The sequence below is a fragment of the Dermochelys coriacea genome, chromosome 9, assembly GCF_009764565.3.
Source record: "Dermochelys coriacea isolate rDerCor1 chromosome 9, rDerCor1.pri.v4, whole genome shotgun sequence".
Taxonomy (NCBI): domain Eukaryota; kingdom Metazoa; phylum Chordata; order Testudines; family Dermochelyidae; genus Dermochelys; species Dermochelys coriacea.
In genome coordinates this window covers 8,801,158-8,828,685 of record NC_050076.1, presented here as the reverse complement: position 1 = coordinate 8,828,685, position 27,528 = coordinate 8,801,158, and the positions used below count along the sequence as shown (strand labels likewise).

At 53.2% G+C, this 27,528-nt stretch overlaps 1 protein-coding gene across 2 annotated transcripts in view; it reads left to right on the top strand.

Moving 5' to 3' along the window:
* EPHB3 (EPH receptor B3) overlaps window positions 1-25,803 on the top strand; it is a 50,284-nt gene extending 24,481 nt beyond the window's left edge. The window contains exons 4-16 of one of the 2 annotated variants that reach the window (XM_038416213.2): window positions 13,548-13,703; window positions 13,996-14,331; window positions 15,068-15,192; window positions 15,350-15,518; window positions 15,608-15,713; window positions 16,587-16,639; window positions 16,905-17,027; window positions 17,117-17,364; window positions 17,841-18,056; window positions 18,164-18,313; window positions 18,422-18,615; window positions 18,891-19,046; window positions 19,644-25,803. In XM_038416213.2, the coding sequence (XP_038272141.2) occupies window positions 13,548-13,703; window positions 13,996-14,331; window positions 15,068-15,192; window positions 15,350-15,518; window positions 15,608-15,713; window positions 16,587-16,639; window positions 16,905-17,027; window positions 17,117-17,364; window positions 17,841-18,056; window positions 18,164-18,313; window positions 18,422-18,615; window positions 18,891-19,046; window positions 19,644-19,752 (2,141 nt within the window). In that variant the 3' untranslated portion in view covers window positions 19,753-25,803. Of the gene's footprint in view, window positions 1-13,547; window positions 13,704-13,995; window positions 14,332-15,067; window positions 15,193-15,349; window positions 15,519-15,607; window positions 15,714-16,586; window positions 16,640-16,904; window positions 17,028-17,116; window positions 17,365-17,840; window positions 18,057-18,148; window positions 18,314-18,421; window positions 18,616-18,890; window positions 19,047-19,643 lie in introns of both variants that reach the window. The other variant, XM_038416212.2, reaches the window with a different exon arrangement.
* Window positions 25,804-27,528: the final 1,725 nt, after the last annotated feature.

Below are 27,528 nucleotides of genomic sequence, written 5' to 3'. Positions count from 1 at the left end.
CGAAGGAGCAGTGCTCTGCAGCAGTGACTTATTTGAACAGCCAGGGAGATCCTGGAGTCATAGTGAGGGATGGGGCTTCTGGTAACACTTTCGGCTTGCCTTCTGAGGTAGGAGGGAAAAACTCACCAGCAGATAAGTCGGATCAACATGAGTAGTTTTCATGGAGACTGAAGAAAACTCCTTTTTTTGCCAAATGAGTCAAAATAGTATCTGTCCACTCCAGTGCTTCAGGGGTTCCAACTTTGTGTTAAATGATGGTTACATTGGGAAAGAGGATGCATCTTTCGTTCCCCATCATCTCCTTTCAACAGAAGTTGATCAAGAAGTGACCTCAGTTCTATTAGCCTTGTCCATGGCAACCCCTTTCTTCTTGCCCAGACCTCTTTCCTCATCAGTAAGGAAGCCTCCTTAGACCTAAAAATCTCCATGTGATGCACTAGTTGCTGGGTTATTAAAAGGGGAATCTTTGCATTTCTCTGGGAAAATCATGTTTTGCTTGTGGAATAGGAGATTTCGCTAAATGGTCACGTGTCCATAAACAAAAGCAGCTTAAGGATTTGGAGAACCTAGAGAAGTCGCTCCATTTTCTTATCCCTTTACCAGTCATTTTAGAGTTCTTCTGTTGTTAGTGAGTTATGGATTGTCCTGGGATACAACCAAAAAGTAAGTGGCTGTTATCGCTGCCTTCCATGCCCTTGTGCAAGGGAGGGGTCTTCTGTCATCCTTTGAAAATAGTACAAGGTTTGGTGAATGTGTGTGCCCATTCGCATGCAAACCTAACCTGTCTAAGATGGAGGTTATAGAGACGGGGAACTTGTCAGCTCATTCCACTCCTCTCTGCTTCCCTTTCCTAGTCATAAAATGGGGATGTTGTTTATTGCATAGCACCCAGGGGTTCTAATCACATTTGTGGCCCCCATTGTGCCGAGCACTATTCAGACAGAGGTAGAAATGACACTTGCCCCAGAGAGTTTTAAGGTCAATATTACTTACTGTCCTTTGTAAAACGCTTCGTGATCTCTGGGTGAAAAGTGCCTATAAGGGCCAGGAATCACTTTAATTGAAAAAAAAAAAAAAAGCGCAAATCCTGAGTTACTGCTGAGATGGGGAAAACCTGCTGTAAATCCACCCCAGTGCAGACTTTCTATGGCTTTTGAAGAGATCCTCCTCTCCGTTATCTCCAAGCAGCGGCGGGATTAGATTTTTGCATTCAGACCGGTTAGACAAAGCTAGCATCCTGCTCCCTCAGGGGTCGAGGGCTCATTCCACCAGGCGGAAGGCAGCGTCTTTGGCATGCTTTGAACGATACGTTTCCACAGCATTGATTTGCCGTCTCGTTCTCGGGCGTGTTGTCCTTGTGTCATTAGCACACAGGTCTTTCGGGGGAATGCGGGGGGGGGGAGGTTGCACCGCTCGCTGCTCTCCCGGAATGGGGATTTCCAGAGGCAGCTCTCTCGGGAGGGAGAAAGGTTGCTGATCCTTGGCTGTGGTTTTTGGATTACATTGACTCTGCAGCTCCACCAACCCCACCCAGCTTCTCTGGACTCCTTTGGATCACTGAATGAGGAGGCATGTTGTGGGGGTAGGGGAGGATTTGCTGTCTTTTCTATGCTTTGGGCTCAAATGCTGAGTTCCTCCAAAGGGATGCGGCCATCTTCTCCCTCACCCCCAAATGGTTGCTAATTTCCATAGGGTCCCAGGCCAGCTGCATTGTGAGCATGTGTACTCCACATCTACTTTGTGTTACTTCATGTGCATCATCTGCACTGCAAAAAAAAAAAAAAAACAAAAAAACAAAAACCCCCAACCCACCCAGTGGCAATGAGTCCGTTGACTCGGGCTCACGCTGCCGGGCTAAACCTAGCAGTGTGGATGTGTGAGCTGGTGCCTGGGCTCTGAAACCCACCCCCCTCGCCACCGTGTCAGAGCCCAGGCTCCAGCTAGCCCAAGGCCAAACGTCTACGCTGCTATTTTTAGCCCAAGCTGGCTTGACCCGGGCTCTGAAACTTGCTGCTCCAGGTGATTATTTTTTTTTTTGCAGTGTACACGTGCCCTCATTGCATTGCCTGAGCAAACTGCTACGCCACCTTTCGTTTGTTTTACTGTGTCTCTTTCTTTAAAAATAGACCATTCCTACTTTGGATGGGACAATGTTAGGGTGAAATCGCCCACTGGAGTTTTTTCTTCCAGATGCAAGTCATGTCAGACCAGAGCCAGTGCTAGGCATAAGTAGACTTAAACAATTGCTTAGGGCCCTGGGCAGCTCAAAGGGGGCTCCTATTAATTATTAGTATGGGGGGCAAATATTCCTGCTTAGGGCCCCCCCATGGGCTAGCACTGGCACTGTGTCAGGCGCTTGTCTTTGAGGGATCGACACAGAATGCATGGTATCTTTGCTTCTGATGTTTCCCCCCCGCCCTCCCCTCCCCAAAAAAAACCCCTCTTGTAGGGGACAGTTTATCCAGATTCCTTCATGCCTGGTGTCCATCACATCAGACTGATGGGATCTCTAGAGATGTCTGTTTGAAGTCTCATTGCCCACACACCCCTTCCCCGTGACTTTCAATGTTCCTGCATATTCAAAGTAATCCACTGCCTAGAAAGCAGCCCAGCTTCCCTGATTTCTGTGCACATAAAATCAGAGTCATCGTGTTACAGGAACAATGGGCTTTGTGTACATTTCCTTCTCTTTTTTGTTAGACTAGAGAAATGATTGCATAGTTCAATAATATGTGAATGTCTAAGCAGTTAAATGCAGAGAGAGAGCATGCCCAGAGCATGTGTGCTATGCTTTTCTCTGTCCTGAATTTATTCCTCAACCAGCTCTCTTCCAAACTCAGCAAAGCACGTGTTCCTTCAAAGCCTGTGTACTAAATTTAAGCTTTTTCAAGGGGTGCCGTTGGGTCAAATTGGGGCCAAAGTCTGGACTTCGTAGAAGCAAACTTTTTGCAACCAATGACTAATAGATATATTACCATGACTTTTTAAAAAACTGCCAACTAATCATAGCATTTGCTAATTGTTTTCAGCCCCACGTTGCAACACTGAGTTACTGCATGAAAACCAGGAAGTGAAACTAATTATTTAGATAGATAAAAGATGAGGTGACAGATTCCAAGGCGGCAAGAGAAGTAAGCTAGAATTTTAAAAATCTGTTACTTGCAACATAGTTAAGGAAATCTGACTCTTAAATATTATTTCTGACCCATCAGTGCCCTTTAAATTCATATTCTTGTGATTTGAGTAAAAAAAAATTAAATTCTCCTTTTTTAGATTTGGCTTTACACTTTATTTGGGCATCATTCAAACACCCAAAGGCTTTTTCTAGTTTTCTCCAACCCGTACCCCCTGCAACGCACCACTTTTGGACTGAACCGGCATGAGAGAGTTCAGCCCAAAGGGTCATTTTTCTTGAAATGAAGTGCCTTGAAAATAGAGGTTTAGAATGAGCGTTGTCACCTGAATCGCAGCTGGAACCGTGCTGCCGTGACGCTAATCCATCTGTAGGCACTTATGGAAGAGTAATGTGAGTGAACAGTGCAGGTTCATGAAGCACAGATTGTCCTAGGCAAACTTGATTGCTGCCTTTAACAAAATGACAGGGTTGCCGGACAAAGGGATGTGATGGGTTTAATTTATCTAGACTCGTGAGGCTTTTGCTTTAGTCCTGCAGGGAAAGGAATAGAGAAATTGGAAAGACGCTGTCTGGGTTAGAATACTGTAGTGTGGATAGAAAACTGTCTCGGCCCTTAAACAGTATAATTCGAGGCTATTATCCACCCCTAAGAAGAAGCTACAATGCAGCAGAGTCCTACAGGAGTTGGTGCTGGGGTGCAGGGTAACAGCTGGTCTAATGATCTGGACGGTAAAGTACATTGTACCGTGCAGTTTTGAATTTTCATGCTGTCGGGACAACCCTCCCTTATTCCTGCAGAGGGAGGGGACCTCAGAATATCGAGTTCAATGTGTATCGGGGGGGCTTCCCTTCTCCTTGCCCACATCCAATGCAGTAATCACAGGCCCTGTACATGGTGAGTCATGGTGTGTGATGTTGGGATGATTTATTTCAGTGTGTGTTAGCTCCCTCCCATGGCCCTTATTCACAGGGGTGGGGCTTTGTTTTTGAAAGAGAAGCTTTCTGCAACCAGACCACCTGGTATTGTCATTCTGTCTGACTCTAGAGGCTAAGCAAGGTTGGGCTGAGTCAATACTTGGGTGGCAGAGATCTCTACCGAAAACCCCGGGTGCTGCAGGAAGTGGTGTTTTGGCAGGTGGCCCTCTGAGTTGGTGCTCCCCATGATGCAATAGGTGCTGTGTCGCTGGAGGAGTTGTTGACTTGCCGGCCAGATGCGAAACAGAAATCCTAACTTCTTATGGTGTCATCCTGTGGCAGCATCATCCCTGGAGTCCTGGCGAAAGTCCAGAGTGAGGAACTACTTTCTGCCAGCCTATCCCCCTCCCTGAGTCCTAGTAGCTTGATTTTTTTATTATTATTATTTTTAGACAGGGATTCTGCTTCACTTCCTCTCCTGCTTCCAGTTGTGCTGTGACTGTTAAATGGCTGCCACGTTCCCCCTAGAGGTGGCTGCATCTCGGTTCTGACAGACGTGATCTGTGTGTCAGGAGTCTTCTGGGGATTCTTCAGCCTGAAAAGCACTTACAGAAATGTCAGCTCCTGTCGGGAGGGTCAGGGGATGCTGGCTCTTTAGCCCAAGCTGTAAAGACTCATGCTTCCATCCTTGGAGAGCTCTGGTTCAATCCCTGGGGCACTGGCCCAGACTGTGGTTGTCACATGCAGTTTCTCACAGAGAAAGGACAATTCAGTGGTTAGGGCGCTAACTGGGGACATGGGAGACCTGGGTTCATGTCCCTGCTCTGCCACAGATTTTGTATTTTTCTCATGCAAGTTCACGTAGCCTCACTGTGCCTCCGTTTCCCCCATTTGTACAGTGGGGATGGTAGCCATGCCCTGCCTCATGGGTGCTAACAGGATAAATACAATGGGGAGAATGGATCCTATAGTGACGGAGCCATGTAATAAGTAGCTTGAATAGGGGAAGCAAGAACCCCAGAAGGATGAGTCTGCTTCTCTCACTGCCAGCTCTTTTCCAGACTCTGGAGGCCATAGAGTAAAGCAAACCTGTTGCACTCCTGTATTAGGGTGTAGAGACGTGGGATATTGTATCTGGATGGGAGCGTGACTCTGCTAGAGCCCATACTTCTCTGCTCCTCCCCAGGCCTGTTGGCTTGAAACCTGTTGAGGAGGTGATGCTATGAGTCAAATCGGTTACTAATTGTCTCACACTCAAGTGCCTTTCATCCCAAAGTACTTAATAAGCAAAATAAATAAGTGATGACAGTGCATTTACTGCTGTCTAACCAGGGGCTGGGCTACTGTCTCTTTTCCAAGCTGAAAATGCGACTAAGGGGAGATATGATTGAGGTCTATAAAATCATGACTGGTGTGGAGAAAGTAAACAAGGAAGTGTTATTTACTCCTCCTCATAACACAAGAGCTAGGGGGCTCCCAATGAAATTAATAGGCAGCGGGTTTAAAACCACCAAAAGGAAGTATGCACAGTGAACCTGTGTAACTCTTTGCCAGAGGATGTTGTCAAGGCCAAGACTATCACAAGGTTCAAAAAAGAACTAGATAAATTCATGGAGGGTAGGTCCATCAATGGCTCTTAGCCAGGATGGGCAGGGATGGTGTCCCTAGCCTCTATTTGCCAGAAGCTAGGAATGGGCGACGGGATGGATCACTTGATGATGACCTGTTCTGTCCATTCTCTCTGGGGCACCTGGCATTGGCCACTGTCAGCAAACAGGATACTGGGCTAGATGGACCTTTGGTCTGACCCAATATGGCTGTTCTTATGCATTGGACATTAATAAAAGAGGGAATGGGGCTTGGAAGGAAGTACGTTCTTCCACCATAAGTACAGACCCAGGCTAACCAGTTCAGACCCAGGACAGTGTGTGCTGGTACAAACCAGATACAAAAATCACTTTTCTCTTGGCTAAAATGCAGCTGCTTGTGGGCCCACAGCAATGCTGCACACCATTTAGAACAGGAAGCAAAGAATGCCATGTCCCCTCAAGCATGCAGGAGGCTGTCGGGAGGCGGGGTACTCTCCAACTTGGGATCTAGCCAGAACTCCTCAGCTTCATCGCCTCAGTAAAGCTGTACTTGCAGCATCAGGGTTTCCTGCCTTGTGAAAACTAAGGGAGTTTCTCCTGTTGTCTCAGTTTGGGATTTTCTGTCCCGCTTGTGGACTCGGGCTTCTCTTGCCATAGGTCAAGTGTACATGGCAGCTATTTCAGCCTGACGTGTCCAAGGGACTTCAGTCATTCCTCATCCCTTCATAGTATGGTTCCTTAAATCTGAACTTGTATCCACCGGTTTGTAACCATACGGGACGTCAGCCTGGCTATCTAACACACACCGGCTTCTTTGGGTGTCTGCGGTCTCCATTTTTCACTTAAGTGTGGTTTGGTAGTGGCTGTGGAATTGGTGAGGTGAGTGCGAGCTGCAGACCCTCCCTCTGGACTTTCCATCAAGAGAGAGTGTACATGGGAGACACCATCCCCATTTGTGGCTAGTGGTGGTCCTGGATTTTCATCTGAGCCCGTCCACCTACCAGTGTATTCTGATTTGTAGGGCAAAGCCAGGGTAAAGAGTCTAAATGGTAAAACTCTTAATCTACCAGGCTCTTAGGAGACCCAAAGATCTAGTGACTTCAGCTCAGACAGTAACACAATGGATTGAGTGCTGTAATCGGTGTGGTATGACCTAGCTCAGGGGTGGGCAAACTACGGCCCAGCAGCCGCATCCAGCCCCTCGGACATTTTAATCTGTCCCTCGAGCTCCAGCCAGGGAATGGGGTCCGGGGCTCCGCATGGCTCCCGAAAGCAGCAGCATGTCCCCCCTTAACCTCTTACACATAGGGGTAGCCAGGGGGCTCCGCACATTGCCCCCGCAGCTCCCACTGGCCAGCTACCACGGCCAGTGGGAGCTGCACAGGCAGTGCCTGCGGACGGGGCAGCATGGAGAGTCATCTGGCCGCGCCTTCACATAGGAGCCGGAAGGAGGACATGCTGCTGCTTCTGGGAGCTGCTTGAGGTAAGCGCCACCCGGAGCTTGTACCCCTGACCCCCTCCTGCACCCCAAGCCCCTGCCCCTGCCCCAGCCCTGATCCCCCTCCCGCCCTCCAAACCCCTCGGTCCCAGCCCAGAGCACCCTCCTGCACCCCCAGCCGAAGCCCTCACCCCTCCACACCCCAGCCTCAAATTTCTTGAGCATTCATGGCCCATCATACAATTTCCATATCCAGATGTGGCCCTCGGGCCAAAAAGTTTGCCCACCCCTGACTTAGCCGGAACCTCCATGTCTAAAGGACTTGGAGCCCAGTCAGATGGAGGGATAGCAGCTTCTGCAGCCTGCCTGCATAATGTCTCTGTAAGAGTGTGAACCAGCCTCCTGGTAGACTTAAAAGCATTTGCTTTGCTGAGTCTAGATTGGATTTCCAAATCAGAGTAATGCATAAGGCTCTTAATCAGTAGCACTAGGCTTTTTCCTGAGGGTTTCTGCTGCTTAATTATCTCTTAGGGTGAGGAACTGCAAAGACGGTGCAGTGAAGGAGAAAGAAAGGTTGCGCACTCACTAGTAAGTATTGCTTTTGTAGATCCGCACTGACCTGCCCTCTTTCCCTCTGCATTAGAGTTTTCAGTGGTGTTTTCATGGGAGGGAGAGGAGCTAAGCAGTGGCTAGGTGTTGGTCTCCCATACCCTGGTGTTCTAGCCCCTAACAGCTTTTCTGCTTTGCCTGGTGGTGTGTGTGGCAGAGCTTGCAGTCCCTCCAGGGTGGGTCTCTAGAGGCAATACACTTGGAGAACTATTGCAGTAAGTAGCTTTCCTTCCAGTGACGTAACTACTGGTTGAGGCCATGTCTACGCTACAAGCTTTGGTCAACGCATGTTACATCAGCATAAAACTACTGCACTTAATATATCGCTTGTGCGTGTGCATGCTCGACTCCTTGCATGTACTCATCAGGAATGCTTGTGTTAGTGCACCATGCAGTGCACCACAAGGAGGTATCGCAGCATGCAACTTGCCATTGTCCAGTGCACTGTCTTTTGGGAAAATTTGGCAATGCCTAGAGGGGCAGAAATGAGTCCCAGAGGCACGACTGGGAGCAAAGGGTCAAGGTTAAGGTCCCATCATGTAATTTTCTCCATCCAGTAACATCACCCATATCCCATAATTTTTGTGCCTTTTATTAAAATTCCACAAAGCCGCACGGTGCTCTTTGCTGTCCGCTGCTTCTGACAGAAGCATGAAGTCTGCACAGCTCTGCATTGCTTTCGTGAACATTGCAAACACAGGGTGCACGATCCTCCGGTATTTGCAGAGCTGCACGAAGAACCACAGCAGCGGGGGACAAGATGATTTTGTGGAGGACAGACTGCTGGGGGTCATAGTGGACCACAAGCTAAATATGAGTCAACAGTGTAACACTGTTGCAAAAAAAGGGAACATCATTCTGGGACATATTAGCAGGAATGTTGTAAGCAAGACATGAGAAGTAATTCTTCCACTCTGTGCTGATTAGGCCTCAACTAGCGTATTTTGTCCGGTTCTGGGTGCCACATTTCAGGAAGGATGTGGACAAACTAGAGAAAGTGCAGAGAACAGCAACACAAATGATTAAATGTCTAGAAAACGTGACTTTTCAGGGAAGATTGAAAAAAATTGGGTTTGTTTAGTCTGGAGAAGAGAAGACTGAGAGGGGACATAATAGTTTTCAAGTACGTAAAAGGTTGTTACAAAGAGGAGGGGAAAGAATTGTTGTTAACTTCTGAGGATAGGACAAGAAGCAATGGACGTAAATTGCAGAAAGGGAGGTTTAGGTTGGACATTAGGAAAAACTTCCTAACTGTCAGGGTGGTTAAGCACTGGAATAAATTGCTAAGAGAGGTTATGAAATCTCCATCATTGGAAATTTTTAAGAACAGGTCAGACAAACACCTGTCAGGGATGGTCTGGCTATGCAGAACTGTGATTCCTGGCAACGTGCAGGACACAGTGGATGGATTTGCAGCAGTGTGGTTGCCAAACTGCAGTGGAGTGATAGATGACACACATCTCCCTATGGTATGGTGTCTGCATGGGTAACCCAGGAAAAAAGGCATGAAACGATTGTCTGCCATTGCTTTCACGGAGGGAGGGAGGGGGGGCCTGACGACATGTTCCCAAAACCACCGGTGACAATGTTTTTGCCCCATCAGGCATTGAAGCTTAACCCAGAATTCCAGTGGGCAGCAGAGACTGTGGGAACTGTGGGCTAGCTACTCACAGTGCACCGCTCCGTAAGTCAATGCTAGCCACGGTAATGAGGACGCACTTCGCTGACTTAATGCGCTTAGTGTGGACATACGCAATCGACTGTATAAAATCAGTTTCTAAAAATCAACTTCTATAAAATCGACTTAATTTCATAGTGTAGACATACCCTAAATATTGCTTCAATTGGAGAGTCCTAAGTGCTGTAAGTTTAAATCAATACTATGTTAGCACCAACCCACCTTGCCACAGAGTACATCCAACAGAAAAGGCTACTTTTCTCTGGTTAGTAGATCACGGGGGATGCTTCCCAGATATCAATGTTGACGATGTTGAAATGCCACCTTGTCAGCACCAAAGAAAGAGGCAACTGCCAGCTCAGCCAGCACAGAGTGACGGTTGAATGTGCTTTTGGAAGATTGAAGGGATGCGGGCGCTGTTTACTCGCAAGATTGGACTCCAAAATATCCCAGTGGTTATAGCTGCCTGCTGTGTGCTGGATAATATCTGTGAAGCAAAGGGAGAAAAGTTGGCTCTGGGGTGGAGGGCGGAGGTGGAGCAGCTCTGTGCTGAGTGGGAACAGCCAGACACAAGGGCTATTGGAAGAGCTCAACAAGGAGTTTTGTGGTTGAGGGAGGCCTTGAAAGAGCACTTTAACAGTCAGCCGCAGTAATGGGATGTGATGGACTGTGCTGTATCTGGCTCTGGAGCTTTGGGGGCTGTTAGGAATTGGACATGTGCATCTGCGAATATCGCACTGGCTGTTAATGTAGCTCTGAGTCTTGTGGTGCTTGCTGTACATTTACAATTATTACCCTGGTTAGGCTCTGATCCTTTGAGTTCTGTCGCCTTGTACAATAACAAGTAGTGGGCACTTTCAGTAGCGCTATGAATTCGGCAGCATATATTGTGAAGTAACAAAGATGAATTGTTTACCAAAAATAGATGTTTTTATTGGATACCAAAAACAGTGGGGGATGAGCCAATATGCAATTAAAAAACAGTACAACAAACACTCTTCTGTTCCATTAGTTTATTTCAGAGCTTAACAAAGGGAAGGAACATTCATGTCCATTTCAGTGCATTGTGGCTACACATGCATTGACTTGCAAGAGCCACAGTTGCTGTAGGTGAAGCTGGGGTTGTCCTGACTGTCCCTGGTGTGGAGTGGTGCAGGCCCTGATATCATGTGGAGTATTGGTTAGTGTAGGGAGTTCTCAATGAAAAACTCCATTTTGTCTGCGAGCCTGTGATTGTTGCACCTGTAGGTCTACAAGACTCTGCAGCATTTGTGAGGCACAAAGTGGGGTGATTTGAAGAACAAGAGAGGAAGACAGTGGCTCTGGATCTGAATCTCTGCGCTCATGAGACCCTACTACAGCATCAAAGGTCAATGGTTGTGGTGCTGGGCCCTCTTTCTTTGGCAGCAGCAATGAGGATGAAGGTGCAATATGGCGTGAACTTAGGAAAGACGTTGGTATTGGTTCCCAGGTGTCTGCTTTGTGCTGATGGCTGCTGAAAGAAATTAGTGTCTGTAGTAAATCTGGAGGATTGGATGGGCAAGTTTATAAAAACAAACCATTGTGTGATTACGAAATGCCCCACACCCTGTGTGCAAGGCTGCAGTTCCCAGCTGTAAAACTTCCCACTGTGGGTGGTAGGAAATGCCTCGTAAACGGAAACTGCTTTTGCCTCCCCAGAGATGGAGCAGTTCAGTCTTCTCATCTTCTGGGTGATGAGTTGTAGCAGGCCTAGAGCAGGAGGCTCCTCTGCTGAGATGGAGATGAACAGTGATAACTGAAGGCAATTTGACACCTCGGGGTGAGTGGGTAGATGGGAAGAGAGTACGGTCCTGAGCGTGTCTTCTGTGGAGTGGGGAGGGCGCTCTGGTTAGAGGGGGCAGGAGGGGAGGGGATCTCTGAGCTCCTGGGAAGCCCATGGCTACTGAGGGACACATTTGTGGCTCAGTGATGGGTGACTGACATGCTCCATGAGCTATGATGCCAGTGCATAGCAGGGGGCTGTCTGCAGAGGTTTTCAGCTGTAACTATGAATTTCCAGCATTTCAGTGGGCTGAGGTCTAACTTATTTTGTGGCCTTGTTAGTGCCTTTGATACTTGGTAGCTTAGGAAGGGTCCTGGAGAGAGACCTGCCTTCTCGTGGGACAGGATCAGCCACACTGCAGGGGTGAATGAGGCGGCGCGAGACCTGGCTTAGTTAGTTTCATGGCACTTTGCCACCGCTGGGCTCCTTCGGGTTCAAGTGCTGGGTTCATCTTTTCACAGAGCCCTTGTTAGGGCTAAACGCTCCATTGTTCAAACCAGGCCTGGGATCCAGGCCTTTTGCTCAGAGAGGGGCTGTGATGAGAATCGGGAGGGTTTTCAGACGTGGGCAGCCCGGCAGAGGCAGCTCTTTAGCAAAGCTTCTAGGAGAACGGCTTAACCTTACTTGACAAATGACTTTTAACTGGCTAGGGAATGACACTGTCACGGGGACTGAAAACTGGCAGGGCTGGGGATGGGCCACTGGAGTCGATGCAGAGTCCTGTCCAAACAGCTCCGTTCCTCTAGAAGAGGGGTGAACAGCATGTCAAATATGCAGCGGGCACTGAACTTCGACGGGGTGAGGAAAACCAGCGGGAACAGAGAACTAATGACCTGGCAACTGAAGTACCTGGGACTGTCCTGGGGAAAGACTAGGGGGTCACACTGGGCAAATGGAACAGCTGGCACGAATGGGGTGACACAGTTTTGAGATGCAGACTGACCGGGGAAGGAGGCATTTGGAAAGCAGCAAAGGCTGAGAGGGCAGCCCCGGGGTGGGGGACGGGACAGGTGCAAGGGAGGTGCCTGGCATTGGGGCTGCGCATGCAGTGGCTTCGGGACACAGTGCAAGGGAGGGCAAGGGTCCTCTTCTGTCCCGGTGAGGTAAGACTTTGCCTAGAACTGTGATCGCTTCTGGGCACCGTCATGCCCTGCAGGGATTCGGGGACAGTCAGCAGAACAGAGCGAAGAGCTGGAAGGAAAGATTGAAAACACAGCTGGGCAAAGTGCCGCCAAATGCCTGTGTGTTTGAAGGGGCTAAGTGCCAAGGAGGGAGAGGCTGTCCAGTTCAGTACAAGGGGCTAGAACTAGGGCTAATGGGAAGAGAATGAGAGGGGAAGCTTTGGCTGACTGTCAGTGAGATTTATCCATCTGCAACATGGATTCCCAAGGGACAGGAGAAAGTAATGGCAGACATGCTCTAGGAGCCAGTCTGACCCTGACCCAGGAGATGATCTAGAGGGGACGCTAGATATCTCTGCCATCTTTGACTTCCAGTGTAGGATTGTTCCCCTATACCCTTCTTGGGGTCTCTGTCCAGTTGAGATTTACTCCACTTCCCTGGAAGGCCAGTAACTCCTGGTTAGGTGGTCTTCCTCCTTGGTGTTTCAAAGGTGTCGATGTTTGTAGGAAGGTGCCCTCTGTCAATGCCTGGAGGCATCTTCAGCCCAGGGTGCTACTCTAAGCCCAGAAGAGTTCAGCTGAGCTGGGCTAGTGACAATCACTCGTCTGCGCCAACCAGCAAGCCCCTTGCGTCCAGCTCAGGTGCGCTTGGCATGTTTCCCATCACAAACCTGTTCCTAGAGAGCTGGCCGTGCTGAGCGCTGGATTAGAAGACTCTGCTTTGAATCCCCGGGCCCAGAGCGCAGCGACGGGCAGAGTCACCAGGTTTGGGCTGGAGTCGCCAAGAGGGAGGGCGATGTTGGGGCGGGATCTGTTGGTAGCTCCGTATTAGGGCTTGGATTGGTTTCTGCAGTGAACGTCAGGGGCTGGAGGGCTGAGGAGGAAAGTTCTGGTCTCCTTCACAGCAGTCAGTCCGGTCCCTTGGGTCAGCGCTCTGTTCAGAAGGAATCTGGGGTGAATTGCTCTTTCTCCAGTGCCTCCTGCTGAGGCGGACACCTGGCCTTTTGGGGTCTGGAGAACATCACTGGGAAAGATTTACAGCCTCGATTGCTGTAACTCTGAATCCCACTGCTGCTCCGAGGGAGCCTCCCAGGCTGAGGGGGCATCTTCGTATTGTCCTGTCAGGGCAGGTGGGCTGGGAGCTTCCGGGTTTCCGCAGCTTTTCCTGCACTCTCCGTGCGGGGCTAATGACCCAGGCCGGGGGTTCTGTCTGGAGAGTTACAAAGTTCATTTTTCCCTTCTCTCCCCTCCGTGCAGCTTGTGGTCCCGGGACCTTCAAGTCGAAGCAAGGGGAAGGTCTCTGCTCACCCTGCCCCCCCAATAGCCGGACGAGCTCTGGGGCAGCGACACTTTGCACCTGTCGGAACGGCTACTTCCGGGCAGATGCAGACTCCGCAGACAGTGCTTGCACCAGTAAGTCTGTCCCTGCGTAGCGGATGTTTTGGATCACTCAGACCCTGACCTTGGGGGACCGGATCGGGGTCCCAGTCTGCAGCAGTGTGGTTTGAGTTCCCCTCTGCTTGGGGAGTGGGGTGTCCTGGATAACTGTCTCGCTGTAAAGGATGAACAGCCCAATTGAGAGGCAGTGAATCCAGTCCTGAGGGCTGCAGGCCCATTGGGCCACCTCCCCACAAATCTGGGTGTGGGCTGGGTTTGGGGGCTCCTCTGGGCACTCTCCGCTCTGATGTGAGTGTCTCGTCTACAGGCGTCCCATCGTCTCCTCTCAACGTCATCTCCAACGTGAACGAGACGTCGCTGGCGCTGGAGTGGAGCGAGCCCCGGGACTCGGGGGGCCGGGACGATCTGCTGTACAACATCATCTGCAAGAAGTGCAGCGTGGAGCGCCGGGTGTGCACACGCTGTGACGACAACGTGGAGTTCGTGCCCCGCCAGCTCGGCCTGACAGACCGGCACATCTACATCAGCAATCTGATGGCGCACACCCAGTACACCTTCGAGATCCAGGCTGTGAACGGCGTGTCCAACAAGAGCCCCCACTCCCCCCAGTTCGCCTCCGTCAACATCACCACCAACCAGGCAGGTCAGTACAGACAGCTGCAGGCTGGAGCCACTGCTGCCCGGGGAGAGGGTGCATCTCTGCTCTGCTCCTGTAATATCCCCAGTAACCAGAGCAGGGTTTCCTGCTGAAAGTCTCTCTAAGGCCATTGTCCTTTGTTCATGCCCTTTGTGCAGCGTTGCTGGCTCTAAGCTCCTGCATCTAATCTCCTGGGTGACTATTTCTCTCTGTTTTTAAATCAATGTCCCTGGAAGGAATGAGATCAGAACTCCTGCAAACAAAGATGGGGGGCTGAGCTAGTGGGTGCTCCTAGCTCTCTAATCCTGGCTCCAGAGACTCCCGGCTTGCAGGGGCAGATGGGCTTTCTCCCTTGTGGGCCTGGCTAAGGTCAGGACCCTCCCAAACCTTCAGAGCATGCGGTGCGCTCTCTGCTTTCCCTCTCCACCTTCCCCTGCATCGGGCTCCGCTCCAATGCACTGGAAACATACTGCTGCCACTCACTGAGCAGAATTCATGGGCATCATCCCTGAGGCAGAGGAGGGTACCATGGAGAGCAGGAGGAGTGTGATCTTGGTCTCATCAGCAGTTGGTGGGATCTTTGCCCCATAGGTTTAGTCTCAGCCATAGAAGATAAATGTGGGTTGGGGGACGTTGTGGGAGGTCCCAGGGGATGAATTCAGTGACTGGCGACGTGTTTCTGCTGGCACGGGCTGCGAATGCTGCGGCTTAACCTGGCCCATCCCTTCCCTCTGTTTTGCAGCCCCCTCGGCCGTTCCCAGAATTCAGCTGCATGGCAGTACTGGCAGCAGCATGATGCTGTCGTGGACGCCCCCAGAGAGACCCAATGGGATCATCCTGGACTATGAAATCAAGTACTATGAGAAGGTAAAGCAGAGCCCTGGCCACCCGCTCCCCAGCCCTGCTGCCCGCAGGACGTGAGGGGGCGGGTAACGGTGATAGAGGTAACCCTGGGGCAGGGGGTAGGGTGGCACTTGGGATTGTGACAACTGCTGTAAGTGACCCCGATCTTCCTGCCCCACAGCAGGGCCAGAGTGACGGCATCGCGAACACCGTCACCAGCCAGCAGAACACTGTGCGTCTGGATGGGCTGATGGCCAATTCCCTGTATGTAGTGCAGGTTCGGGCCCGCACTGTGGCCGGCTATGGCCGATACAGCCTCCCCGTGGAGTTCCAGACACCTGCAGAAGACGGTATGTGCTGGGACTGGGGCCCCTTCCCGCTCCCATCCCACGCCCCGGCTCAGCCCCTTGTTCTGATCGGCCTCCCGTGTCTCCCACAGGCTCCAGCGGGAAGAGCTTCCAGGAGTTGCCCCTGATTGTGGGTTCGGCCACCGCAGGCCTGGTCTTTGTCATCGCTGTGGTGGTGATTGCTATTGTCTGCTTCAGGTACCAGCTCTGGGGGGGAAAGGGTGTGAGCCCCAGGCTAGGAGTCCCACAGGGCCTTGTCCCCATTGCAGTGTTTTGGGGTATCCCTCAGACTGTCTGTGTTTTAAGGCAAATACCCATCTGCATGCCAGGTTCTGGAGTGAGGGGGCTGGGCCTTCCAGACCTGGGGCCACTCCACCGCGGAGCGCAGTGTCCGCATGGGCTTCTAGCAGAACCCTTCCCGCTGCACTAGAATAACCATCGCTCCAGGCCCGTCAGACTCCATTGTCCTCTGCGTGTGGTGCTAGATGGGTGTTAAGCTGGCAGGGGAGGATGTTCTGTCGAGGAACGTCAGCCGAGCAGGTGCCCCTCCTAAACCTCATTGCTCCCACCTGGCCTCCCTGGGCAGCAGGTCTGCGCCCATGGAGCGTGGCAGTGAGTGTTCCTCCCCACGGCTTTGTTCTTCAGCAGTTTGAGGCCATCGGATGCAAACTGGGTTGTACGCAACTAGCAACCCGCCCCCAATCTGAGCCAGCCTTCAGCCTACCTCTACCTCATTGGGCCTTCAGGTGGAGCCGGCTTCATGACACGCCCTGTGCCCCTATGAGACCTCGCCCTGCCCGCTGCAAACCGTGCAAGGTCTCTGAGCCCCAGTGTGAATCAGGGCAGCCGAGCCCAGAGCAAATGTCCCCTCCAGCAGTTCATGCCCATGTCCCTGCTTCTAGGCTGAGGGTGACGATACAGGGAGAAGGGGAAGAAAGGTGCTGACCTTGACACTGTGTAGTGCTGGAGCGGTGCATCTGCTCTGCTGCTGGCTTGCGGACTTAGCTGTGGCCCCCTCAGCACTCAGCAGGCATGAACTGTCCTGAAATGGCTCTTGTCTCCTTTGGGCAGGAAGCAGCGGAGCGGTACGGACTCCGAGTACACGGAGAAGCTGCAGCAATACAGTGAGTGTGACCCCAGGCCCTAATGCATGCTCCTGCCCCCGAGCCCTGCATGCTGCAACAGTACAGGAGTGTGACCTGGCCCTTGCACCCCCCACGTCTGCAGGGCAGTGAGACTGGGATGATTTCCTTAGTTGTGGAGGCTTTGTGTCTGGTGCTAGAGTTCCTGGCCTAGACCCCAGGATGTCCTATGACGCTGTAGGTCGGGGGGAGGGGTGTTGCTGGTACCATGCCCTCACACTAGGCCTGACTTACTCTGCTCTCGCAGTCACTCCCGGGATGAAGGTTTACATCGACCCCTTCACCTACGAGGACCCCAACGAGGCGGTCCGGGAGTTTGCCAAAGAGATCGACATCTCCTGCGTCAAGATCGAGGAGGTGATTGGAGCAGGCAAGTCACCTGACCGGGCGCGGCTCCTGCGGCAGGGCTGCCAGTGAGTTCTCGCTGTCTGTAACCGTTCTGCTGTTCTTCCCCCGTAGGGGAGTTCGGGGAGGTCTGCCGGGGCCGCCTGAAGCTGCCGGGCCGGCGGGAGATCTTTGTGGCTATCAAGACCCTGAAAGTGGGTTACACAGAGCGGCAGCGGCGGGACTTCCTGAGCGAGGCCAGCATCATGGGGCAATTTGACCATCCCAACATCATCCACCTGGAGGGCGTGGTGACCAAGAGCCGGCCAGTCATGATCGTCACGGAGTTCATGGAGAACTGCGCCCTGGACTCCTTCCTCCGGGTGAGGCCTGCCGCGCAGCGGGGCAGGCTGTGCCACAGGGGTGTGGGAGGACAGGAGGCTGGGATGGAATCGCTCCCCTTCCTCTCGCTCTCTGGCTGGGCAGCCCTCTGCTCTGCACTCGCTGCTCCCATCACGTTCGGCTCTCACATGCCTTTGCTTCCCTGCATTTCACGCTGATGCCCCCCAGGGTTCGAACGTTGGGATGGGGAGGAGGGGCCCTATTGGAGGAGCATGGTGGGCGGGAGGTAGGTGCCACCTTATGAAGAGAGTAATAGTGTGTTAGGGTCCCCCCCATATATACACTTCCCTTCTCTGCGGTGGGGGTGTTAGAGGCTCAGCCAGCCAGAACCTCTAAGCAGGTTCATTGGCCCATTCTAGGGGGAGATCAGAACCCCTCCCCAAGCCCCCCATGGAAGCAGGGAACAAAGGGCTCACCTTTGGGACCCCTCTGACCTCTCCCCAATGTCTGCCGGCAGTTGAATGACGGGCAGTTCACGGTGATCCAGCTGGTGGGGATGCTGCGCGGCATCGCGGCCGGAATGAAGTACCTGGCGGAGATGAACTACGTGCACCGCGACCTGGCCGCTCGCAACATCCTCGTCAACAGCAATCTGGTGTGCAAGGTGTCAGACTTCGGGCTCTCGCGCTTCTTGGAGGACGACCCCGCCGACCCCACCTACACCAGCTCGCTGGTATGTGAGATTCTTGTCGGCACTCTCTGCCCGGCCGCAGAGGGCAGGGCTGTGGGGACGCCCTGAGGTAGACACTAAATAATGGAATTAAGCGTCTCTCCCCACAGGGTGGTAAGATCCCGATCCGGTGGACAGCTCCAGAAGCCATCGCCTACCGCAAGTTCACCTCGGCCAGCGACGTGTGGAGTTACGGGATCGTCATGTGGGAGGTGATGTCCTATGGGGAGCGGCCCTACTGGGACATGTCCAACCAGGATGTAAGTGCGACCATGGGTGGGAGCCAGGCTGTGGTGGCACCAGGGAGGCTGGCCGCCTGGCTGCCTCACAGCCGCTCTGAGCGCGTGCATGCCTTTGTGTCTTGGCAGGTGATTAACGCTGTGGAGCAGGATTACCGCTTGCCGCCGCCCATGGACTGCCCCACGGCACTGCACCAGCTCATGCTGGACTGCTGGGTGCGTGACCGCAACCTACGGCCCAAGTTTGCACAGATAGTGAATACGCTGGACAAGCTCATCCGGAACGCAGCCAGCCTGAAGGTCATCGCCAGTGTCCAATCCGGGTCAGTGCCCTCCCCTCGCCACTCCGGTAGCGACCCCGCCATGCCGCTCGTCCCTTTGCAGTGCAGGGAATGCTGGGGAATCTGCTTTGCATAGGCTGGAGCCAGGCATTGGCTGAGCTAGAACCTAGGGGGCTGGAGGTGGGGATCCAGGTGGAGACAGCGCCGGGGGGAACCCCATGATCCACCAGTGCCAGGCAGAGGTCTGTACCTACCCCAGCCCAACAGCACCCTGTGTCCTCCCTGCATTCACTCTGGGCTCGCTCTTATCCCCGCAGCGTGTCTCAGCCACTCCTGGACCGCACCGTGCCGGATTACACCACCTTCACCACCGTGGGCGACTGGCTCGACGCCATCAAAATGGGACGGTACAAGGAGAGCTTTGTCAACGCTGGATTTGCATCCTTCGACCTGGTGGCGCAGATGACAGCGGAGTGAGTGGGGCTGAAGGGGCTGGGAGCTGGGTCTGGTCATAGGGCACTGTTGGGAGGAAGAGCACTCAGCAGCTCTGAGGGCAGATGCCTCCTGCCTAAGAACAATGAAGTGTGCGCGAGTTTTCCCTCTTGGGCTGGGAAAGCTCTGTGATCAGTGTCCAGCACCTCTGCTCTTAGAATTAAGTAGCTTCTTAGGCCAGGTCTCAGAGCCCACGCTCCAGCCCTAGACCAAATGTGTATGTGGCTCGGTTGAGGCCCACGAGCCAGAATCAATCGACCTAGGCTCTGAGACTCGTTGCAGTGTAGATGTGGCCATGAGAAGTAGACGCAGATCAGTGCATGGCTGGGGCTGTAGGGGATTTATATGAGGCCAGGGCGAGTGCAGACCCTGACTAGATTGTTGTTGTGTCTGGCCAGGAGGCCAAGTGGCATTAAAGGATTTCTGCTGCCATGTTCTGGGCCCCTCTAAACACAGCTGGGGAATATCTGTCTGCTCCATCAGCCAGTGGTTAATGCTGCAGCGGAAATGCCCCTGCACAGGGCTCTCCGAGGAGTGTGTAGACTTGTTACGAGCTTTGCTTCCTCTTGTCCTTTCAGAGACCTGCTCAGGATAGGAGTGACACTCGCAGGACATCAAAAGAAGATCCTGAGCAGTATTCAGGACATGAGGCTGCAAATGAACCAGACCCTCCCGGTTCAGGTTTGACCACAGGAAATTCTGGGGCTGGAATGGACTGAGGGAATCCGTCAATAAGATTCTAGTTTGCAGTGCGGCCCGGCTTCCTGTTTTCCCCTTTGCGTGGAGCTTCTCGGCCTCTGACAGTCACACGGGATGGGACGCGCCTCTGTGAATCCAAGGCACTTGGGCCGAGAGGGAGACCAGCCTTGTGTTTGTGTTTGGAACAGAGCCGGCGATGCAGTCTTCATATTGAAGACAGATTATTGGATGAAGACTTCACCCCCTCTTCCTGCCCCATCTCCGCTGCACACAGCGCCGTGGGTTCTGGAGTTGTTCCGCTTCTTGGATTTCCTTAACCCCAAAGTCACAAACGTTCTCCTCTCGCTACACGCCTTTTGGAGACGCTGCGGGCGCTTGCGGGCACTTGCCCGAGCTCGTGGCCTAGCGAGGGAGTTGTGGGGATACAAGCATACACAGCAGCTGCCCAACCGTGAAGGGCATGGAGCAGGGTCCAGCCTGGCCTTCTCCTGTGCAGCCCCAGACAATCATGTCCCCCTGCTGCCCCCCATACAGGGATCTGCACTGGAATGTGTCGGAAGGGAGGGTATCGGTCTGTTTTCCTCTGGACGCCAGAACCTGACCCCAGTGAGATTACTATGCAGTGAGTTGGACACACCAACTCCAGATCTCTCGTCCCTCTTTGTTTTATGGCCGAATCTGGACTGCGGAGAAAGGCCATCAGCGCGAGTTTGCACAGGGACCAGGGGAGCAAAGGCAGCCTTGCTCCTGCTCAGCCAGAGTTCGAAGAGGCGTCAGGGAGGCCAGGCTGAGCTGGCTGCGGAGCCCGGCTTCTCCCAGGTCTCATGTTTTATGCAGAAGGAGCGGGTCTTGTCACAGCACGGCTATCTCCTGACACATGCTGTGATTGCTGCCAAAAGACTCACTTCTGCTTCTTCGACTCTTCCTGGCCGCTCGGCTTGTCCCGAGCAAGGGGAGAGAGTCCCAGCGCGAGCATGCGTGCGTGTGTGTGCGTGTGTGCTGACCGGCTGGGTGAGGGCATGGGCAGAATAAAGGCAATAAGAATTTTACTTGAGTTTCCTTCGCTCGCTTAGTCTCTGCCGCTGTACAGAACCCAAGAGACACTGAGCACAAACCCATTCCTTCCTTTGTACAGGCGTAGTGCTCTTCCCCACTTCTGGAGCACAGGGCATGGTCCTTCCGTGCCCCCAGCCCTGTGCTCTGGCCCCTGGCTGTACGTATCACAGGGAGCTGGCAGAAGAGCTGGCTTCACTAGTATAACCCCCTTCCCTGCCAATCAGGCGTAGCTGTCCTGCCACCTGATGCCATGATGGTCATACAGGGTCTTAGCCACTTCCTCAGCTGTGTCCACAAACCCACCAGCTTCTCCCCCCCCCTTCCCCCGCCCTTCCCCCTGCAATGCTTACTAGGGAGCCTTGCCCTGTAGGAGTCCCTAAGGGCAAGGAGAAGGGTACTGTCCCCTGGCTACATAGGGAGTGGGGTGACCCTGCCTGAGGGCTAGCAGGAAGTGGGGCTTGGGTTTAGGGGTCACACAGGCTTGGCCATGAAGAGCTACATGTAGGGCACTATATGGTGCTGGTTTCTAACCCTCTTAGCCTGAACCGAACTGTGCAGAACAAACCTAGAGTCAAAGCCAGGCATGACCAGCCGAGTGGGTAAGGCCAGTGGGCTGGGAGCAGAGCCTCTGTTGCCGGTGCCAGGAGCTCTGCCTGGGCCCAACCCCAAATTTGGAGAAACCGCCCAGGCTGGCTGGGCTTGTCTGACTTTCCTGGCTGCTGAGCTAGGACCCGTTCTATCCTGTCTATTGGCCACTCTTGCTGATAGCTCTTCTAGACAGACAGAAATGGAGAGAGCTGTTAGAGACCGTCTTCCCTCTTCTGCCCACCTTTGCTCTTCGCTGGAGAATTTCAGTCCTCCAGCATTCCCTTGGGACTGCTTAGCCCGGTGTAAGGACGGGACAACTTGGGTGGAGCGCAGCAACTAGCCACACCCATGACTCAGCTATAAAATTCATGCCTGATCCTCCACCACCTCTAGGCTTGGAAGGATTCGATGTTTATCGGCAAATGTCAGTGAATGTCGATTTCACCGCACACACGCAGACTAGTGGAAGAAATATGTCCATAGGTGATCATGGCAATTTACAGATAAATGGTGCTTGAGAACTCATTGGAGTTTGATTTAAGGGTATTGATGGCCTGTATTTTGACATGTGATGTGACCCCCTCCTCCCTCCATAATTTCACCCACCTGTGAAAATTTAAATTGATAAGTCAGAAAAAAAGCTTCAAAAGAAACCTGGATATTATCGGTCCAAGTGACAACCAAATACAAATCAAAATCTGCCCAGCCTGGCCACCTCCCACATGGGACAGCTGCCAAGATGGCTTCTAGAGAAACACAGTGACTTCAAACAGCGGGAGATGAAGTCGTTCAAGGCAAACGCCCTTCCCTGAGTGCTCCCCAGCAGGCTGAGCTGGAGCCAGCTACCTCTGCCCAAACACCATAGAAGGCTTGGAGTTGGGTATCTCTTCAGGGGTTTTCCCTGCCCTTCATGGGGAGTCCCGTCTCTAGACCCCTCCACTCTGCTCTCCTAGCAGCCAGAACTTGGAGAACCCAAAGCTCATTTTGTCCTGCGTCGGGTGCTCCTGGCTGCTTGCCCATGCCTCTTACTGGGACTGCCTGGGTGGCCATTTGTTCTCGGGCGGGGATGTCTGTCGCATCGTAACCTTGGCCTCTCTATTAGCTGCCTCGCTGCACTGTGGCGCCACTGACTTGACGATCCCTGGGCCATCCTTGGGAGAGGAATGTCCCCCCCATAGCCTTCGAAAGCTCTGGGGATGGCATCAACACGTGCCGATGGTTTGATGGAAACCTGGGTTTTCCTTGCTGCAGTTCAAGCCCATTTCTGCCTGGTGGGTCTCTGGAGCCTAGTGAGTACAACTGGGCTTGCTCCTCTCTGACATCCCTTGATGCATCTGTGGATGGTTCTCCTCCTACCAGTCTGAATCTCCTGCCTTTTCTCTCAGCTCTTCCTCAGATCCTAGCTTCCTGGAGGAACAGGCCAGTATCATCTTGTCCAGCCCAAATAATGCCAGGGAATCACCCTAGCACTCCTCAAACCTTAATCAGGTGTCGCTGTGCTCTGAACTCTCCCCAGTTTGTCCAGAACCAAATGTGAGATTGAATAGCACCCTCAGTCCATCCCGTTGGGCTGGATGATCCCCTCCCTTCTCTTGTGTGTGACATTCTGTCCTACAGCTCAACTAGGCAGTTCCATATTGGCAGTTCTTCCACGGCGGGACCAGCTCTCATGCCAGGATCGTGGCCTGTTCTGCTTTATCTGACTTCTGTTGCATGGCATTTTGTTCCGGGTTTTGTTTTTTATCCTGTTCCTTCACTCTATCAAGCTCAGGCTATATTTTAATTCAGTCCTTCTGAGTATTTGGGATCCTTCCCGTCGTCATCAGCTGAATTTCATTAGAGACCTTGCCTCTTAACCCTCCCGCTCACTGATGGAAATATTGCATAGCTTAGGTCTCAGCTCAGGGGGAGTCCTGGATTGCTCCTTGGGAGGGCGTGAGGGGTGGGAAAGGTAGTTCTGTTCCATTTTTGTACTGGTTCCACTTCCTTTCTCTGGTCCAATGCCATTTGCTCTGCATCAGGCAGCTGACTTGAGTCCGGATATGCCGTGTGGCATGAAACGAACATCCATTTAATTTTGGTTTGCTTTTTTTTTTTTTTAAAACTCCTTCTAAAGCCCATTTGTGCTCTGAAGCTGAGCTCTGCAACTGCGACCACCATTGCCGGGGGGAAGGCACCAAAGCTGGGGCCCAGCTTTGAAACGCGATCCCTCCCCGTTTCACAGCCTGGCCCAGAGCAGGGCTTGTCGGGGCGAGATGGGTCTGCTGACGAGTAGATACGTCCCTGGCTTAATGCCGCCCAGCGCTGGGGGGCCCAGAGTTGCCTAGCAACAGGCTTCCCCGCAGCAGCTGTCAGCACATGGTGTGGAGCGGGGCAAGTGGATCCTTTCCAAAATGGCGTGAAATGCGCCATGTGTGTTGGGCTCTCCCACGGCACCATCCCTGTCTGTCCAATCAGCGTCTTCGCCTGCCCAGGGAAGGAACCAGGCTCCTTTGTGGCCTGGTTTGTTTCTGACAAAGGCATCTTGCCTCTTTGTCCCTTTCCTCTGGGTGCTCGGCACCGACTCCTCCCGCCGTTAAGCAGTTGATTGGTCTCTTTCCCTGCACCTTCCTCAGAGCAGGGGCTGTTTGCCGTGTCCCACTCCTGCGAATGTGCCTGTCCTTGGAGTTCCCAGAAACAGCTGCCAGTGGCTTGGGGACCACGTTGCCTGGGGCCGCCCTTCCAGGCAAGGGTGAATTGAGATGGAAACCGTTGATCCACGTGAAGTCGCACCCCCGGAGATAGACGCTAACAGCCCAGATACACACGGTATCTGAGCAGCCGGGAGCCTGGTATCTCGAATGGCGAACCGCCTCGGAGCCTGCACTCCAAGCGTGATGTGACAAAGCGAGCTCCGTTCTCCAGGCACACCGTGCTGTGCCTTTCTGGAGGTGGGGGGCCTGGGATCATGCAGCCCTCCTGAAGGGCAGAGCGGGGCAGACTTGAGGGGGTGAATGCCTGCTGCACAGCTGTGCCTCCCCCTGGCCTGGTCCCTCCCCAAGCACTGAGCCCTCAAGTCAGCAGAGACACAGTAGTAGGGAGGGGAGGGAGACGGGCCTCAGAAGAGATCTTCCTCTGTTTCATGGTGTCTCTTACTCCACCTTGAATGGCTCTCCCTTCCCGTGTGGGTGCCCTACACGGTCTCCCTGGTGCTCAGCCTGCTTGCTGCCCTGGGTCCTGTCTTCACCTTGTGCCCCAGCTAACTAATACAAGACTAATGCCTGGCCCTTTCCACAAAGAGGCCATCGCTGGCACCGACCCACACACGGCATCCTCCCACCACCTTGTTCCCCTGCGCCCGCTGCTGTGGTTCTCTGTGCACTTGGCTCAATCTCCAGCTGCAGCTCCTGGCACTTTAGCCCAATTCTCGGCAGCCCCACTGCTCTTCCCAGTCAGCTGCTCCCTGTCATGAGTAGTGGGCTCATTCTGGCCACCTCTGGTCTTCTCTAGACCCTGCCTCACCTCTTGAGCTTTCTTTTCTGGGGGGGCTGTGGGCTGCCCTGTTCCCTGCAGAGCAAATGCTCGCTCCGCAGCCCTGACTGCTACAGTGATCCGTCAGAACTCGGTACTATCTCTACTCCTCACTCTGCTCTGTCCATCAGCCCCTTCTCTTATACAATAGTCTCCTCTTGCACCAAGTCTGCCCAGACCCCCGCCCCCAGTCCCGTACTCTGGTCGCCCCTTCTCCTTCTGCCACTGCACATTGTACCTTTTGAGATCTGCATCTCTGCCTCATCCTCCCTCTGGCAATGAGTTCTGCCAGCTTGGTCCGGGCCATGGTTCACCTGGCACTCAGATCCATTTATAGAACAAACACGGTGCATCCCCGGTGCCCACCCCTTCTTGGTCCTCTCCGATTCTGAGCTTCACACTAGCTACGCTTGCTCCTGTTAAACTAGAGAGAAATTACTTCCCACTGGCTCTAAAACAAAGTGACCAATGCCGTAATCCTCTTTGCTGTCTTGAGCTGCCCATGTTCCTCTGCTGAGCACCCCGGCTGTTAGCATCACTCCTGCTCTCACGCTTTGATGGGGTGGGAGCCCTAGCTAGTGGGACAACAACTGTGACTCCCTACCTGAAGTTTGATTGGCGGCAGTCCTTGAGGAGTCAGACTCGCACCTGTACAACTGCAGCATTCCTGAACCCGAGCTTCGTATCCCAGCCCACCCCCGGCCAGTCCTGTTTCAGCACAGCTTGGTTTGCACCTGGTGACGCTCGGGGGGAGGGGAGGGTCTCTCTCCAGTCAGTGTGTCCCCCCACCCCCCAATTGGTTCTCCTGTACTGTACCTGCCACCGTTTTTATATATTGAGATGTATTTAATGGTGAAAAAGGAGAGGAAAAAAAAAAAGAAAAGATGCAATCATGCATTTGTAGAAATATTTTTTAAAGAAATACTTTTTTCAATTAAATTATTTAAGAAATCTATGGAGCTCCTTGGTTCCTGTGTGTTTATTGGCATGGCTGCTCTTAGGGGAGACCAGCTAGTGGAGGGGGCTCCACATAAGGCTGCTCCCCAGGGAGCTGTGGTCCTGCTCTAGCGTCCTTCCTTGCTTGCTATTTGCTATTCACTGTCCCCGGTGCGCTGCCCCCATTTCAGCCAGTGTCTGCTGGATTCTTACTTCCCAGCAAAAGGAGGTGCTAGGAGAGAGACCTGCTACTTTTTAGCAGGTGTCCCTGTACTCTCAATGGCTCTCTACGCACTGGGCCATCCCTTGTCAGAACACCATCTGTCCCATCTCCCAGCTCCAATCCTCTCTACTCATGCACAACCTAATCACCTACGCAGGGGGCTTGCTGCAGGCCGAGGGGCGGCCTGTGGTGCTCCACATAAATGCCTTAGCAATAGCTGGGAGCTGCATCCATATAGCAACAGAGAAGCTCTGTTTAATTAGGGAAAGTTTTAAAGCTGGGAAGTCCCCTAGTCTTAGATGTGGCTCCCAGTCCTGTGTGCAGGGGTGATCAGGCCCAGAGTCTGGCTGATAAGCCGGGTGCCAGGTCCCCCTTCTGTGCACTCCCCAGCTTTGTGTTATGCATGCCCTTGGCAGGGGCTGCGGAGAAGCAATTTCTCGATACTGCAAGGATTTGGTTCCCAGAGCACCTTGTTCTGATGCTAAGAGGAGCTGCTAGGGGGTTTAGTCCTGAGCTCCAGCCCCACGGTGCTGCGTCAGTTGCATTCGGTAACCTGCAGCGATTTAAGTACAACCCCTGCTGGGGCTTGCTCCTCGCAGGGGCATGCTTTGTAAATGAGGGACAGTAAGAACAGGAGACTGGGGAAGTAAAATCCAGGCTGTGCTGTGCTGCCATAGTAACCGATGAGCTGGACCCCCCAGAGTGACCTGGGGGGGGTGGAAACCGAGGTATAAAGCGGCAAAGCTGAGCTTTCAGCCCTAGCCCTTCTCCAGCTTGCCACCCCCAGGGGCTGTGGTGTTAGCTGGCACTGTACCGCCAGCTCATCCCAAGAGGCTGGGAGGTCCCCCAGCACTGGCCCCATCTGCCCCAGTGCTCCATCACCTGGATACCTTCCAATGAGATAAAGGGGTAGGGGACACCAGAACCTACCCTGCCACTTCCCCCAACTCTCCAAGAAAAGGCTTCTTAGGGGCTGTTGCTAATATACAGGCCCAGGAGCTGGTGTGGTGCTGGTTCCTCTTGAGGCGGCCCAGGGCTGCTAGGCCCATCTCCAGAAGTAGCTGCATTGAGACGGACCCCTTGGCCCCTCCCTCTGCCTGGGCAGGGCAGCATGGGAGAGTGGTTTGCTGATGCGTACCCCCCACCCCCCCTCGTCGGCTTCAAATCTTGGTTCCATGTTCTGCCGTCTCAGCCTGGTTAATTCACTCATCCCTGGCCCCTCCGCTCCTGCCCGAAGGGAGATTCCTTCGCTTGCTCCCCAGGGAAGGCGGAGGGGCCAGGCCCAGGGCGCCCCATGCAGTGGGCGTGTCAGGGATGGGATGGCGGCAGCTGTGCAGAGGAGGACACAAGGACAGATGTGGGGGGGGGCTGGTCATGTGTGTTGGTCTCATGTCTCCTGGGGAGGTGGCCACATGCAGGCTCCTGGGCAGCAGAACACCCCCTCCCCGTTC